The sequence below is a fragment of the Mustela nivalis genome (genome assembly GCF_964662115.1).
Source record: "Mustela nivalis genome assembly, chromosome: 1".
Taxonomy (NCBI): Eukaryota; Metazoa; Chordata; class Mammalia; order Carnivora; family Mustelidae; genus Mustela; species Mustela nivalis.
The window spans coordinates 115,975,251-115,992,742 of NC_139020.1; the positions used below are offsets into that span (position 1 = coordinate 115,975,251).

The window sequence follows — 17,492 nt, forward strand, 5'->3', positions numbered from 1 at the left end:
AAGCTTTTGGTCAGGTGGAGACCATGTATTCCAGGAAGGACAGAAGCCAGAAATATTAGCCAATACAAATACATAACACTTTCCCAGGTTCCCACATCAAAATGGATCTATAACTTAAGTTTCTTTGAACGCTGTACTGTGGTTTATTACATGTGATTGCCTTCTTTAGACTGAGAGTCAGTGAAAGAAACTTATGATTATCTTGACAACCTCCTTAATTACTTGCATGTATGCACTTGTTCAGTATAGATTGGTTAAGAAACTTGTGAGAACTTAAAATGAGGATTGTATTGATGGTATTTGGCAGCTTGTTTAGATAGGCAAGGATGAGATTATTCTTGGGGTGTGTTACTGGACAAAGCAGGCCAGTATAAAACACTTGACTGCTAATAATCTGTAAGTTGAAAATAGCAAAATAATACATGCCTCAAGAAAAAGTTGTAGTGAGTTGGGGTAGGGGGAGGTTGCCTAGATAGTGTAGATTGGTTCCATGTTTTAATGTAGTAGGGTATAGGATTGAGACACTTTAGTGTAAGATGAAACTAAAGCTGGGCTGCAAGGTATTTCAGTTCTCTGAATTGTTGAAATAAAGTTTAAATAAGGCATCAGGTCGCAGTATGGTGGCTGTAAATACTTGATTGTTGGCAGTAGCAGCCAGCCAGTCCTTTTATTAACCACCAAATCTTGACACTCCACTGAAGATACCGACATGAAACCTGGGAATTGGTCAAACTGAGCCCTTTTACAGTTTTTAATCACATTTAGAGTAGCATACAGCAGTTCTAAGAATGGTGTGTCAAGCCCAATGGTGGTCCTCAAGCCAAAGTTGTTAGAAGGAAAAATACCAGGTATCACAGAAATGGGTTGTATTTGTACTGTAGTCTCATTTGGGCTTACTTGGGAAGAATGACTTAAAGGAAAAAGAGGTGGTTGGGTCAGATGCAGCTTTGGTCCAGTGTTAATGTTTTCTTCACAAGGTCTAAGCAGTGTATTTCAGGGCCACAATTTGTGTATTAGAATCCTAAGGAAATTGACATTGATAAATTGGGTCACTGGCAAGAAGTACCAATCCACAGACGTACTCCAGTGAGATTTAGTTGTTGAGAAACAGCATAATCTAATAGTAACTTCATTAATATGTCATTTAAGTAGATGTTTTGGTACTTTTTAAAAATTTGTGAGTGCATGAGTTGGGGGAGGGGCAGAGGGAAAGAATCTGACACCCTGCAGAGCTCATAGCTAGATTTGGGGTTCGCATCTTAACCCTGAGATGGCCTGAACCAAAAATCAAGTGGACTGCTTAACAGACTGACCCACCCAGTTGCCCCAAAGATGTATCAGTACTCTTAAGAGTGATTAGGAATAGAGAAAGAAATGCTTAGGGAGGTATTTCATAAAAATTGACCTTTAGGGTTTATGTGAAAGAAGGCATTTAAGGAACTGTTCAACTGGGTTGTGTAGTGTAACTGAAACCTAATTGTGGGCAATAATTGGAAAATAAGTAGAAATGGCCGGATTATGCCAGGTCTTATAAACTGTACTAAGGATTAAGAGAATTCAAAGACCAACTGTCTTCAATGGTAACATTACTACCTTGGGTTGTGGGTGGGTAATAGTGAGTGCATTTACAAAGTTGGGTAACTAGAAGATCTTTCAGTGGAAGGGTGATGAGTTTGAGGAAGCTATAGGATGTTGTGAGCACGTCCAGGAAGGCAGCTGGACATTTGTGCCTGGATTAGGCTTACAGTGGAGGAAATTTAAAGCTGTCACCTTTGTAGGAATTAAGTGAATATGGTATTGAGTAGGATGATGATAGAATAATGGAGGTGAATAAACAGGAAGTGGACAGTTGAGCAAAGAAGAGAGGTTTGGGTGGCTCAGGTACTGATCTCAGGGCCCTCCTGAATGGGGCTTTGCTCAGCAGGGAGCCTGCTTCCCCCTCTGCCTGCTGCTCTGCCTACTTGTGATCTCTCCCCCTGTGTGTCAAATAATTTTTTTTAAAAAAAGAATCCTTAGGATGACCTGAGTAAATGCAGAGGCAAGACAACCTTGCATGGAAATTCATCCTCTTGAATTGATTTAGTAATACAGTACTTAGTAAATGAGAGAGGGCTTTATGCATTTCTCTTCCCATAATGAGATTTGGTGAGTACAAAAATGGTCCTCAAGCCAGAGGCACCATTGGAGGAATCCTGTGTTTCAGAGAAATGAACTCAAATGGCTATCAGTTGGTTGGCTGGATCTGAAACAGCCTGTCCCCAGCATGACACAACTGTTAAAACTAGGAACTTGATGTTTTCTGGTGCTACTCTCTGTTCAGAATTCACAGGTTCATTGTCATCTTGTAGTGGAAAAAGCACATGTCTTGAAAGTGATAAATTTGATTTGGAGTCCCAATTTCAACTAGTTGGAGGATGATAGACTCATTCTACCAGCCTTTACTGGTAGAATGCCCCACCTTTCAGTTTGAGTACATGATCTTGACCAATGAATTGTATGATCTTGGGGCTATTCTTTACTTTCCCCAGTTCCTAGTATAGTAATTTACAGTATTCAGTTCTGAATAAATAAACTGTCCCAGTTCAGTGCTTACAGTTACTAGTTTTAATTTTTAAAGGGCCTTGGGGGTAATATCCCAATTTTCAGTTTTTTTATAGTTACTCCTGGCCTAGATTGAAGGTAGTTTCCTTAATGGCAAGGATCCACCTGGTCTCTTCCTGGGTTAAATGCAGTTGCAATTCTTGTGGGTTGTTTTGGGTTTGTTTTTTGCAGTTTTTGTGTTAAGTAGGCTCCATGCCCATTGTGGGGTTTGAACTCAGTACCCCAGAAATCAAGTCAAATGCTGCACAAAGACAGACACCCCTAATTCTTGTTTTGTTTTATAACAGTTAAGGGATGGGGTTGAATAGGAACGAACATACTGATTTTATAAGAAATGACTAAATGGTGCTAAAATTGGTGACTGAAAATAAAGTAAAAATGAAAGTACATTCCATTTATCTTTTATACAGAGGGCTAAACCGTTAAAGGTTCTACATCAGTTTGTTTAAGCTACATGGCACCCAGTATGGATGCCTACCTTTAAGGTGAGAAACTGAATTAAAGAGAAATGGCCTTATACAATAATTGCCGAGCGACACCCACTAGTCTTCCTACAGCCCAACTCACGTGGGCCGCGAAAGGCCATTTATTGGCAGGCTTCCCGAATTGAGATGCGACGACCGTGATGCAGTTCACATCCGGGGCGATCTGGTTGGTAATGCTAGCCAATCGAAAATCGTCTCTCCGCCGGCAGCGAGGGGCGGAGCTGGCGCCAGGGTGAAGACGTCACGTACTCCATGGTAACGACGCTCGGCCAGAAGATGGCGGCCGAATGGAACGGAGTTGCAGGTTTCTCGGGTTCAGGCCCTGGCCCTAGCCAGTGGCGCTGGAGCAGGTCTTTATGGGTCCAAGGCGTTTTACTCCTGTTGGGCGGCCTCTGGGCAAGCTCCACATCAATTCCTGTCTCCTTGGACAGTTCCCCTCCCTGCCGGCACCACGTCCCCTCTGAGACTGAGGTAGGGCGACGGAGGGGCGGGAACGGGCGCTGTGAGGGTAAAGTAACACAAGAGGCGAAGATGTAGAGGGTAGTTGCTGGAACAAGGTGTGTTGGAGAAGAAAGCGAAGTTGGACCGGAAACTGAACTCTTGGGGGTTGGACCTGCCCTTGTTACCGGGTGATCCTTGGTCCTGAGCCCTTGACCCAGCCCCTGCAAAAGATGTCGCTGGAGGCTCTTGGTCTGCCAGGAGAAATAATTCAAGGACAGACAACAGGGTACATAAGCAGTACAAGCAGGAAGCTTTCTTTTCGTTCCTTCTTTCCTTTTTCTTTAAAGATTTTATTTCTTTGACAGAGGGGAAGACAGAGAGAGAATACAAGCAGGGGGAGTGGGACAGGGAGATGCAGGCTTCCCGCCAAGCAGGGAGTACGATGTGGGGCTTGATTCCCGGACCCTGGGATCATGACCTGAGCCGAAGGCGCCTAAAGACTAAGCCATCCAGGCGCCCCCAAGCAGGAAAGTTTCTTAAAGTAAAACTACATTCTAGAGATGTGAGAGAGGGTGCGCTCAAGGAAGGTCTGAGCCTACTGGGTTTCCGTTTCTGTTATTGACAGTTGTTAACAAAGGGGTGGAATATTGATTACTTGAAGTGAGGATTTCTTGGAAACAGGGTGGTCTCTTCCAGGAATGTAGGTTATGCCCTTTTTCTTGCCTTATTTGCCCGATAAAGAACTCTCGTGGAGATTTCAGAGGCGGAGCTCCTTCATAACCGCAGTGCTAATGATAAAACAACTGTATAATGAGCTGAGGTCACTCAAGCTGTCAAGATGGCAGTCCCTTGTGGTTTTCTTTTGGAGTGGTGCCAGGACAGGCCTCTCCTTCATAGATGGCCATGACTTCCTCTTTGCTGGCCTCGCGGCATCTTGTGAGAACCTCACAAACTGCCTACTCTAACAGTGTTAACTCCCTTTCTGCACCCAGCAAAGTGGCTGAGTTAGGCACTCAGAACATGATGGCTTTCCTGTGCTGAGAGTTCTACTTAGGCAATTGTAGAGCAGTGGTTTTCAACTTGAGAGTTCATCAGAATCACCTAAAAGATTTGTTAAAACACAGTTTGCTGTCTCACTCCCCCACTTTCTAACTCATTAGGTCTGGGATGGTACCCAGAATTTGCAGTTCAGGCTCCCAGGTGGTTGATGATGATACTTGTCCAAAGACCACACATTGGAAACTACTGACCCAAAGGTTAGGAGAGCTAAAGGCATTGGAAGGCTATTGGGGGGCTCTCTAAGACAAAATTCAGGCTTATTTTCAAGTTACTTCACCACATTGCTTGCTTTACCCTGTTCTCCTACCCTGCAAGTGCCTGCCTCCTTCCATTTTTCTCCCTCTCTACATTCTTTTTTTTTTTTTTTTTTTAAGATTTTATTTATTTATTTGACGAGAGAGATCACAAGTAGGCAGAGAGGCAGGCAGAGAGAGGGAAGCAGGCTCCCCGCTGAGCAGAGAGGCCGATTCGGGGCTTGATCCCAGGACCCTGGGACCTGAGCTGAAGGCAGAGGCTTTAACCCACTGAGCCATCCAGGTGCCCTACGTTCTTTTAATCCTAGTTAAAGTTCCCTACCTTCAAGACAGTCAGCTGAAACGACTCCAGCAGAATGGTTTTTTCCATTTCATAGTATGTCTTATCTGTAATCTCTCTGGCACTTAACCAAGTACTACTGTGTGGGGAAGGTTTATTTCTCAGGCATTTCTTTGTAGTTTTGCTTTTGTAGTTAAATTGTAAGGTTCCTTTGGATGAGGTTTATATCTGATTCCTCAGCAGTATTTAGAGAGCCCACAATAATCAGTGTTCTTTGTAGAAAGGAGATAGAGTACCTGGGGCAGGGTGGCATGTTATGATTGATTTTATAATTGTCTTATTACTTTATTGAGAAAGACTAATCTTGAAATTTTCAATTCAGCCCAGAAATCTAAGACCACTCATTTTTGTGATAATTTCCAAAATGTTCTATGCATACTGTTATAACCATATGTGCCAAAATACTAAGTTTGGGGCTTACAGCTATATTTCAGCTTTTATCATGACACTGCATTTTGGCTGAATTTTATTTATTTTTTTAGTCTCTTAGCAAGTTCTAAGTTTATAATACAGTATTGTTGACTATAGTCACTATGCTGTATTAGAGCTCCAGGGCTTATTTACTTACTGGTTGCAAGGTTGTACCCTTTAACAATATAGCCACAATTCTCCCACCCCCGATGAATTCTTTAAAAACATCTAAAACAACAAAGCCATTCCTGCAAAACCCTGTGCTTCTTTCTTTGAATTTAGATTACAGGAAGAGAAAACTATTCAAAGAATTGCAAAATCCCTCCATTGGAGGAAACATATAGCAGTTTCATCTAGTGATTGTTGCCATGTTGCCAGTGTTCAAAACTCCAACTTCTTTTTGAACATCTCAGTGGAAAGAGAGTATCTCCAGAGGTGGCCCCTTTACTTTTGGAGATCACCAGTATAAAGTTCTTCTTTTTATAGAGCTGAAAACTCTTCCGGAAATTTTTACCCACTATTCCTATTCATGCCTCTTGGCTAAACAAACTCAATTGTGATAGTGCTTCAGATACTAAAAGCAAGCTATTAAGTTCTTTTTGAGACTTATCATTCTTAATAAATCTCCCGGTTTTCATAGACTATATAATAGCAAGTCCTCCTAACCATTGTCTTAGCTTTAACCTAAACATAAAGTACAGGCAAGAGTAATTCATTATAGGTGCGTGGGTGGCTCAGTCAGTTAATCATCTGCTTTTGGCTCAGGTCATGATCCAGGGTCTTAGGAATGAGCCCAGTATTGTACTCCCTGCTCAACAGGGAGTCTTATTCTCCCTCTCCCTCTGCCCCTCTCCCCACTCATGCTCAAATAAATAAATAAAATCTTAAAAAAAAAAAAGAATTATTCATTGTACTCATACTAGTGACTACACCTCTGTTAAATGCTATAGGAAATTATGTAACATTTTTGGGGTTGTGGTGGGAAGTACAAAACATGTTGGGAGGATGGGAGGGAAGTAGGAGGGGAGGTGTAGGGAGGCGCCTGGCTGGCTCAGTTGGTAGGGTGTGAGACTCTTGATCTCTAAGTTCAGGCCCCATGTTGGATGTAGACTTTTGATCCGTGAGTTCAAGCCCCATGTTGGGTATAGAACCAACTAAAAAAATTTTTTTTGACATATTTAACTTGTTTTCAACCCAAACCTCTAAGTTTCATTTTTTAATTATATAAATGAAAACAAAACAAAACAAAAAAAAAACAGAATAGTATAATGAACGCTCGTGGACACATCACCCAGCTTTAACTCTTACCATATTCTCTCATTCATATTTCATATACTTCTGCCCATTCTCCATCCTCTCACTTGTTACTTTTTTTTTTTTTTTTTAAAGATTCCATTTATTTCTTTGTCAGAGAGAGAGAGCAAGCGTGCACACAGGCAGAGTGGCAGGCAGAGGCAGAGAGAGAAGCAGGCTCCCAGCCGAGAAAGGAGCCCAGTGCGGGTCTCGATCAGAGGACCCTAGGATCATGACCTGAGCTGAAGGCAGCCGCTTAACTGACTGAGCCACCCAGGCATCCCACTTGTTGTTACTTTTAAAAGTTTTGTGGTTGGGGCACCTGGGAGGCTTAGTCGGTTAAGTTTCTGGCTCTTGATTTTGGCTTCGGTCATGGTCTCAGGGTTGTGAGATTGAGCTCTACTTGGGGCTCTGTGTTGGGAGTAGAGCCTGCTTGAGAATTCTCCATCTCTCTCTGCTCCTCAGTGCTCTAAAAAATGAAGCAAAAAGGAAGGAAAATAGAAAGGAAGGAATATTATTTTAAACTTTTTTTTTTTTTTTAAAGTAACCTGTGTGCCCAGTATGGAGCTCGAACTCACAGCCTCAAGATCAAGAGTGGCATGTTCTACCAACTGAGCCAGCCATGTGCCCCTAAAAGCTTTCTGCTAAATTTACATGTATTGGGACATAATAAATGCAGTCATGTAGTTCACGAGAAGCTTGTAGCCACATGATAACAGAATATTTCTATGTCTCCAGAAAGATCCCTGCCCCATCTTGTGCCAGTCAGTTTTCCCTATCCAGATACCCCAGGCGACAATTATTCCCTTTTTTTAATTTATTTTTTTTAACATTAGTTTAGTTTTGTCTCAGGACTCCTGGGTGGCTCTGTCAGTTAAGCAACTGCCTTCAGCTCAGGGCATGTTCCCAGGGATTGGGATTGAGTCCTGCATCGGGCTCCTTACGCAGCAAGGAGCCTGCTTCTCCCTTTGCCTGCCGCCCCCCCCCCCCCGCTTGTTTTCTCTCTCTCTCTCTGACAAATAAATAAAATCTTAGAAAAAGAGAGAGAGAGAGATTAGTTTTGTCTTTTTTAGAGCTTAGTTTATACAAATGGAATTATGTAAAATATTTTGTTATATGATAGAATACATTGAATTTTCCAGTAGTAAATTGTGTAAATAGCAGTTGCTTTTTGTGATAGACCCTCCTTGGTCCTAACTTAAAGATGTATTATCCTTTTTATATATCTCTGAATTCAGTTTGCTAATAGATTGTTAAAGATTTATGCATCTATGTTTATGAGTAATGTTGATTTATAAATTCTTTTTTTAGTGAAGTTTTTGTTCATTTTTTTAAAGATTTTGTTTACTGAGAGAGCACACAAGCAGGGGGAGTGGCATGTAGAGAGAAGCAGGTTCCCCACTGAGCAAGGAGCCTGATTCAGGACATGATGACCTGAGAGAAGACAGCCGCTTAACTGACTGAACAACCTAGGCATCCCTTTGTTCATTTTTGATACCAGAATTATACTGGTCTCACATAATGAATTAGGAGGTGTTCCATCTTCTTGTATTTTCTTTTTTTTTTTTTTAAGATTTTATTTATTTATTTGACAGAAATCACAAGTAGTCGGAGAGGCAGGCAGAGAGAGAGAGAGGAGGAAGCAGGCTCCCTGCTGAGCAGAGAGCCCCATGCGGGACTTGATCCCAGGACCCTGAGATCATGACCCGAGCCAAAGGCAGCAGCTTAACCCACTGAGCCACCCAGGCGCCCTCCTCTTGTATTTTCTAAAAGAGTTTGTATAAAACTGAAATCATTTCTTCCTTAAATGTTTAGTATAATTCATAGTTGAGACCACCTGGGTGGGCCTTTGTAGAGAGTTTTTAAGATACTCTTATTGAGGGATACCTGGGTGGCTCACTGGTTAGGCGTGCCTTCAGCTTGGGTCATGATCCGGGGTCCGGGGATTGGGTCTCATATCAGGCTCCTTGTTCGATGAGGGCTTGCTTCCCCCTCTGCCTGCCACTCCCCCTGCTTGTGCTCACTCTCTCTGTCTCTCTCTCTGACAAATAAATAAAATCTTTAAAAAAAACCAACTCTTATGGAGCTATAATTTATATAACATAAAATTCACCCACTTAAATGTCCAATTCAGTGACTTTTAATAAATTTGCAGAATTGTGTAGCTATCAGCACAATCCAGTTTTAGAATAGTTCCACCACCTTAAACAGATCCATTATGCCCATTTTTAGTCAATCCCTGGGGCACCTGGCTAGCTCAGCCAGGAGAGCATGCGACTCTTGATCTCAGGGTCATGAGTTTGAGCCCCATGTAGGGTGTAGAAATTACTAAAAATCTATCCATCTATCCATCTACCTATCTATCTAGTCAGTCCCTGTTTTTACCTCTGGCCCCAAGCAACCACTATGTAGAAAAGTTTAGATAAATCCAATTTCTCTGATAACAAGTCAGTTCATACTTTCTATTTGATTCTGTGCCTGTCTTGGTAACTTGTGTTTTTAAGGTCTTTATTTCATCTGAACTGTTAAATTTTTTGGCATAAAGACATCCTAAATAACCAACTGTTAGCTTTGGTAATTTATTTATTTATTTATCTTTAATTGAGAGTTGTCTTTTTTTTTTTTTTTAAGATTGTATTGATTTAGGTAAATGAGAGTGAGCGAGAGAGCAAGAGTAGGGGAGCTTAATTGTTGTTTGATCCAAAGTGTTTTTATTTTCCCTGGTAATTTCTTCTTTAATCTGAGGGTTATTAAAAATGTTTAAATATAATTTCTAAATTTTGGGTCCTTTTCTAGATCTTATTGTTACTGTTATTTAGAGAGTGTCTTCTGTAAGACAGAAATTTGAAATTTGAGATTGATTTATTTATACCTCAGCATATGCTGTATCCTATTTAACTTTTCATGTATACTTGCAAAGAATATATATTCTATAGTTATTGATTATAGCTTTTTATACGTGTCAGTAAGGTAAAGTGATTGATGGTAGTCTAAGCACTTCCTATGCTCAGACAAAGGTCTTAAAGATCTCTTAAGATTGTAAATTTTTTCTTTCTTTTTTTTTTTTTTTAAAGATTTTTATTTATTTATTTGACAGAGAGAAATTACAAGTACACTGAGAGGCAGGCAGAGAGAGAGAGAGAAGGAAGCAGGCTCCCCGCTGAGCAGAGAGCCCGATACAGGACTCGATCCCAGGACCCTGAGATCATGACCTGAGCCGAAGGCAGCGGCTTAACCCACTGAGCCACCCAGGCGCCCCAATTTTTTCTTTTTCTCTTTACTTCTATCAATTTTTGCTTTGTAGACTTTGAATCCATTGTTATTAAATACATTCATATTTACAATTCCTGATATATTAACCCTTTATCATTATAAAATGTCACTCTTTATTTCTGGTAATACTTTCTGTCTTGAAGTCTGTTGAGCTTGTTTATGATAGAGCTTATGTGGTATATCTCTTTCATTCTTTTACTTTTAACCTGTGTGTGTGTGTGTGTGTGTGTATTTGCTTTAGGGATTACAATATGTATCTTTTGCTTATATTAAATATTTAATATTAATATTGCTTTATCATACTGTGGCCTCCTATATGACATTGAATAAGAATGGTAAGAGTAGACTTTCTTGCATTGTTACTGATCTTAGGAAGGCATTCAGTCTTCTATTATTAAGAATATTGGGGTACCTGGGTGGCTCAGTGGGTTAAGCCTTTGCCTTCGGCTCAGATCATGATCTCAGGGTCCTGGGATTGAGTCCTGCATCTGGCTCTCTGCTCAGCAGGGAGCCTGCTTCCCCCACCCCCTCTCTGCCTGCCTCTCAGCCTACATGTTATCTCTGTCAAATAAATAAATAAAATCTTAAAAAAAAAAATTAGTTGTAGGGGTACCTGAGTTTCTCTGTCAGTTAAGTGTCTGCCTTCAGCTCAGGTCATGATCCTGGGTCCTGGGATTGATACCACTCCTGCCTCAGGTCTGGGCTCCCTGCTCAGCAGAGAGTTGGCTTTTCTTTTTCCCTCTGCCCCTACCCCTCCACTTGTGCTCTTTGGTGGTCTTTCTCTCAAATAAATAAAATCTTTTTAAAAGAAGAATATTAGTTGTAGATATTATTAAATCTTAAATATTAAAATCTTTTTTTAAAAAAACCCTTTAAAAGAAAAAAGTGTATTGGTTTTAGATTTTTGGCAAATGTGCTTTGCCATGTGGAGAAAATTACTTTCTATTCTTAGTTTTTATCATGGATGGATATTGAATTTTTTTTTAAGATTTTTTATTCATTTCAAAAGAAAGAGAGCAAGCACGCAAGCATGGGGAAGGATAAGAGAGAGAGGAAGAAGCAGACTCCCTGCTGAGTAGGGAGCCTGTCAGAGGTTAGATCCTAGGACCTCAGGATCATGACCTGAGCTGAAGGCAGATGCTTAACTGACCGAGACACCCAGGAACCCCTGAATTTTATTAAATGTCTTTTTGGCATTAATTAATATAATTGTGTAACTTTTTTTCTTTAGTATGTTGATGTTGTGAATTACATTGTTTGAAATTTTTAAATGATAAACTAGCATTGCATTCCTTAGATTAAAATTCCACTTGGTTATGATGTATTACCCTTTTTTTATGTTTTGCCGGATTTAACTTGCTGATGTTGATAATTTTGCGTATATATTTATGAAGGATATTGGTCTATAGATTTTTTTTTCTCCGATAACTGTTGGTTTCAGTATTAGGGTAATGCCAGCCTCAAAGAATAAGTTTGGAAATATTCCTTCCCCTTCCATTTTAAGGAAGAGCTTGCATACAGTTACTATTGTTTCTTCCTTAAATGTTTAATAGAATTCATGAATGAAGACATCTCAACCTGGAATTTTTTTTAGTGGGGAGTTGTAAACTATGAACTATTCAAGTTATTTCTTCTTCGTTGTGTTTTGATTACATTATATCTTTCAGAGAATTTCATTTCATTGAAGTTGTCAAAGTTATAGGCTTAACGTTTTTCTTAGTATTCTCTTTTGATTTTTTAAATGTCTGTAATAAAGTGTTCTGGTATCAATTCCAACATGTGGGGGGTTTTCCACACACTGCCAAGTAACTCTCCTACACAAACCGAAACTCACTATCTACCCAGTGATAGCATCAGATTCTGCAGTTCTGTAAGACTGGCCCACACTCCACAATTTCAGGCACCAGTTGTTAAGTCCAGACTGTCATCTGAGCTTCTGACCAAATGATTATAGATTGGAGTTTCCAACAACCCCTTCCTTGGGTTGGATTAATTTGCTAGAGCAACTTAGAGAAAAAAAATTACTACTAGATTACTGGTTTATTATAAAAACAAACGTATAACTCAAGGACAACTAGATGGAAGACGTGCATAGGGCAAGGTATAGAGAAAGGGCAAGGAGTTGCCCCCCATCAGAACATTCCCTTCTCTAGGAATCTCTTTCATATGGTCTGAAAATCAATAAAAGGGGAAACCTCATTTAGAGTGGAGCTGGGAGGCCAGCAAGAGGGAACTCTCATGCCCTGCCATTCATTGTCAATTACAGACCTAACAGGAAGTGATGGACCTTGCATGTGTATACTATTTTACTATCCCAGCAGAAGGAAGAATATTTTCGCTCCTTCCCTGGCAATAGTCCAGCCAATGAGAGACTCACAACTAAGCCAAAGAAAAGCCTTTATACTTTGAACTCCCAGTTTATTCCAGTAGACATTTTGCTTGTAATAGCCCTCCCAGTTTCCTTTTTCTCTCTGTAAGAGTATTATCCCTCTCCTTTGTTCTTCAGATTTGCCTATGGTTTTATTGTATCATGCTTGTCCTGGATTGCAGTTTTTTTCTATTCCCAAATCCATTTTTGCTGGAAAAATAACCAGCAGTTTTATTTTTAAGGTTAACAGTGTTCACCAATAGGAAACTCCAAATCTCATCATCTTGGGTTTTATAGAAGCTTCATCACATAGACATGGTTAATTAAATCATCACCCATTAGGATTGAACTCAACTGCAGCCCCTCTCCTCATTAGAGATGAAGGGGTGGAGACTGAAAGTTCCAACTCTCTAATCACATGGTTGGCTCCACTGGCAATCAGTCCCCATTCTTAGGTGCTTTCCAAAAGTCGCCTCATTAATTTAACAAAATACACCTTTATCACTCTCATCACTTAGGAAATTCTAAGATTTTAAGAAATCTGTGCCAGTAATGGGGCAAAAACCAAACACATATTTCCTATTGTAAATCACAGTATCACGGTCTGTAAAGTCTGTAGTAGTATCTCCTGTTTCATTCTTGACATTGGTAATTGGTGTTCTCTCTCTTTCTCTTGGTCTCTCTGCTTAGGGGTTTATCAGTTATATTAGTCTTCTCAAAGAATTAGCTCTTAGTTTTATTGATTTCTCTATTATTTTTCTGTTTTCCATTTAATTGGTTTTTACTCTTTATTATTTTCTTCTTTTTTTTTTTTTTTTTTTTTTTTTAGCTTGCTCATTTTCTGGTTTCTTTCTTTCTTTCTTTCTTTCTTTTTAAAGATTTATTTATTTGAGAAAAAGAGAGAACACAAGCAGGGGGAGTGGGAGAGGGGGAAGCAGACTCCCTGCTGATCAGGGAGCCCAGTGTGGGGCTTGATCCCAAGGCTCTGGGATCATGACCTGAGCCCAAGGCAGAAACTTAACTGACTGAGCTACCCAGGTGCCCCCCTTTTCTGGTTTCTTGAAATAGAAGCTTAGATAATTAGAGGGTTTTTAAAAATAAAATTTCCTGTAAACACTGCTTCAGCTGTATTCCACAAATATTAATTTGCTGTAGTTTGATTTTCATTCAACGAAAATATTTTCTAGGGACACCTGGCTGACTCAATTGGTAGACCATGTGACACTTGATCTTGGAGTTGTGAGTTCAGGTCCCACGTTGGGTATAGAGATGATTTAAAAATAACATCTTTATAAAAATATTTTCTAATCTCTTTTGTGACTTCCTCTTCAACCTAGTGATTATTTAGTTTGTTGTTTGATTTTTAAATATTAGGAAATTTCCCTGTTTTCTTTCAGTAATTGCATTCTAATTTAATTTTGTTATGGATAGAGAACATCCTTTGTATGATTCAGGTTTTCTCTATTTCTTTTTTTGTTTTTTTTAAAGATTTTATTTATTTATTTGAGAGAGAGACAGTGAGAGAGAACATGAGTGAGGAGAAGGTCAGAGAGAGAAGCAGACTCCCCGTGGAGCTGGGAGCCCGATGCGGGACTCGATCCCGGGACTCCGGGACCATGACCTGAACCGAGGGCAGTCGTCCAACCAACTGAGCCACCCAGGCGTCCCGAGGTTTTCTCTATTTCTTAATATTTGTTTTAGCCAAAAATGTGATCTATCTAGGTGAATGTTGCAATATGCACTTGAGAAGAATGTACATTCTGCTATTATTGGGGCAAGTGCTCTATAAATGTCAGTTCAGTTAAGTTAGTTGTAGTGCTACATAGGTCTCCTATATCCTTACTGATTTTGTCTCTGGTCTGCACTGATTACTGAGGTGTAAGTGTTGAAGCCTCTAGCTATAACTGTGGATTTGTCTATTTTTTTTACTTTTTGCTTCATGTAGTTTGAAGCTGTGCTGTTAGGTGATTACATGTTTTAGATCGTTGTTTTCTTGTTGAATTGACTCATTTAGCACTACGTATTGCCCTTCTCTTTATCCCTGATAGTATTCCTTGTTTCAAAATATACTTTGTCTAATACTAGTATAGCCACTCTGGCTTTTTTTTTTTTTTTAATCAATGTTTACATAATATATCTTGTTCCATTCTTACACTTTCAATCCCTTTAGATCTTTATAGTTAAAATGGGTTTCTTATAAAAATAAATTGTTGGATCTTGCTCTGTTACTTAGTCTGACAATCTTTGCTTTTTAATGGAAATGTTCTATAGTCTGTTTACATTTAATATGATTATTGAGAGTTGGATTTGGGTCTGCAGTTCAGCTGTTTCTCTGTTCCACTTTTTCTTTGTTTCCTCTCTTTTCTATTTTGATTCTTCTGTTGACTTTTTAGCTATATCTCTTTGATTTACTTTTTTTTTTTTAAGATTTATTTATTTATTTATTTGACAGAGAGAGAGAGAGATCACAAGTAGGCAGAGAGGCAGGCAGAGAGAGAGGAAGGGAAGCAGGCTCCCCGTCGAGCAGAGAGCCCGACGCGGGACTCGATCCCAGGACGCTGAGATCATGACCCGAGCCAAAGGCAGCAGCTTAACCCACTGAGCCACCCAGGCACCCCTGCTTTACTTTTTAAATTGAGTTGTAATTAAATTACCATAAAATGCAATATATTTGAGTATTTGCACTAGTGATTACAATATGCATCTTGTATTTATTATATGTGTTGTACTGTATGTTTGTTCATTTTTAGTTTTTTAGACTTCAGATATAACTAAAATCATGTTGCCTTTCTCTAACTTATTTCACTTAGCATAATACCGTGGAGATCTATCTGTGTTGTCAGGAATGGCAAGATTTTATTCTTTTTTATGGCTGAGTAATATTCCATTGTGTAATACCATATCTTCTTTTTTTTTTTTTTTATACCATATCTTCTTTATCCATTCATCTGTCAAAGGACATTTAGGCTGCTTCTGTATCTTAGCTGTTTTAAATAATGCTGCAATAAATGTTTGTCTCTTTTGTTAGTACCACGTTTTGATCACTATAGCTTATAGTAAATCTTGAAGTCAGATAGTATCAGTCTTCCAACTTTGTTCTTCTTCTTTGACATAGTGTTGGCTATTCTGGATCTGCCTTTCCATATAAACTTTAGAATCAGTTTGTTTGGTGTCCTCAATATAACTTCCTGGGATTCTGACTGGAATAGCATTGAATCTACAGATCAAATTGGGAAGAACTGACATTCTGACAATATTGAGTCTTCCTATCCGTGAGCATGAAACAACTCTTCATTTATTTAGTTCTTTTATTTTTTTTCTGGTTAGAATCTCCATTAGCTAGTCTATAAAACACCTTTTAAAACACCTTTTAAACATTTTTCAAATCTATTTTTTTCAGGTCATAAATAAGGTTCATCTTAAGGCAAATCATGTTGTAAAAAGAGATGTTGATGAACATTTAAGAATCAAGACTGTCTATGATAAAAGTATTGACGAGTAAGTACACCATTATTTTTTCTTTTTAAAATTAAGAATCAAAGTAGTGAAGATATTTCCATTTGTTACCTGAAGATCCATACATGGAACTACATGCTAATGCACCTTCAAGATGGAATTAATCTAATAATGCCTTTTAGTCTGGAAGGATGATGATAATGGGATATGATTAAAATCAATCTATACATCATAAACAGTTTAAACAGAGCTAGTATGTATCTACTTGTCTGTGGTCATAACATACCTGGAAGGCACCTCCTCAGTAAGTACCTGGAGGAAAAATAAAAGTATTAATATATATAATAAGAACATTTACAAAATTATTAGCCAAAGGGATGATAGTCTAATCTTTCAGTTAGTGTAAGAGGGGTTCAGAAAATAGATAAATTATCGGGACGCCTGGGTGGCTCAGTTGGTTAAGCAGCTGCCTTCGGCTCAGGTCATGATCCCAGCGTCCTGGGATCGAGTCCCATATTGGACTCCTTGCTCCGCAGGGAGCCTGCTTCTCCGTCTGACTCTGCCTTCCACTCTGTCTGCCTGTGCTCGCTCTCGCTCGCTCTCTCTGACAAATAAATAAAATCTTTAAAAAAAAATAGATAAATTATGAATCTGTAATCATGTATGAAGAGCTGTTAGGAGTAACTGATGTCTTTCCCTCTCCTTAATTTCCCAAAAGAATGGGATAACATGATCATGCCTAGCATTGTGTTGGTACAGAGTAAGCTCAAATGTTTCTTGAGGTAAATTAAGATTTTAGAGGACTGATACTAGATCTTCCACAGAGCATTCCTTGGGGCTCCTGCCAGATACACTCTGAACTAATGATCATTGACAGTGCTGTGCCCACCGTGGCAATTCTTATGTTTTATGTCTTGATTTTCAGATTACTCCCTGAGAAAAGATACCTCGTAAAGGTATGTCATAAATACTTACGGCTTGAATTTGATACTTGAAGTGGGTACACTTTATTATATATAAATTATACTTCAACAAAGAAAATATACACTGATTATTTAATGAATGAATAGAAGGTATTGGTAGTGAACATTTTTATCATTTTCTTCAAAGGCATCTCTGTGATGCATTTACCAAAATTTTGTCCTTATTTGATGCTAAATTAGTCTTCTCATTTTACCATTTAATAGTAAATCAGTCTTCTTGTTTTCTTCCTTGTTCTCTTATGTTTTGTGGAAATAGAACATGCTAAAGATAGAGTGAAAAAGACAATTTTTGAAATACATCGAGGACACTATTGTCTTGTAGAAATACTCATTCCCCTGCAGGTGGATGTGTCTGATATATGACATGCTGAAGTTGCGTATAGAGGTGCTAACGTCAACAGTGTCTTAGCTGTTACAGAGTCACACATACAGTGAAATTAAAGTAGATCTTCTAAACATAAGATTTTAACATAAATTACCTTAATGTTGGAGTCATCTAATTTGCTCCCAAATTTGAAGTAATTTAGA

General features: G+C 39.0%; 2 protein-coding genes across 4 annotated transcripts in view; one reads left to right on the forward strand and one right to left on the reverse strand.

Annotated features, from left to right (window-relative positions):
- Positions 1–3,253, reverse strand: part of DRC9 (dynein regulatory complex subunit 9) — a 56,952-nt gene extending 53,699 nt beyond the window's left edge. Inside the window, exon 1 of the mRNA XM_082700108.1 lies at positions 3,169–3,253. The gene's annotated coding sequence lies outside the window, so the exon portion shown is untranslated. The remainder of the gene's footprint in view (positions 1–3,168) is intronic.
- A 15-nt stretch (positions 3,254–3,268) lies between these two features.
- LMLN (leishmanolysin like peptidase) overlaps positions 3,269–17,492 on the forward strand; it is an 85,787-nt gene continuing 71,563 nt past the window's right edge. For all 3 annotated transcript variants that reach the window (XR_014303006.1, XM_082699911.1, XM_082699912.1), the window contains exons 1-3: positions 3,269–3,557; positions 15,926–16,023; positions 16,907–16,937. Coding sequence is in view for 2 of the 3 variants with exons in the window: in XM_082699911.1 (XP_082556037.1) it covers positions 3,339–3,557; positions 15,926–16,023; positions 16,907–16,937 (348 nt within the window). In the remaining variant the exon portion in view is untranslated. The remainder of the gene's footprint in view (positions 3,558–15,925; positions 16,024–16,906; positions 16,938–17,492) is intronic.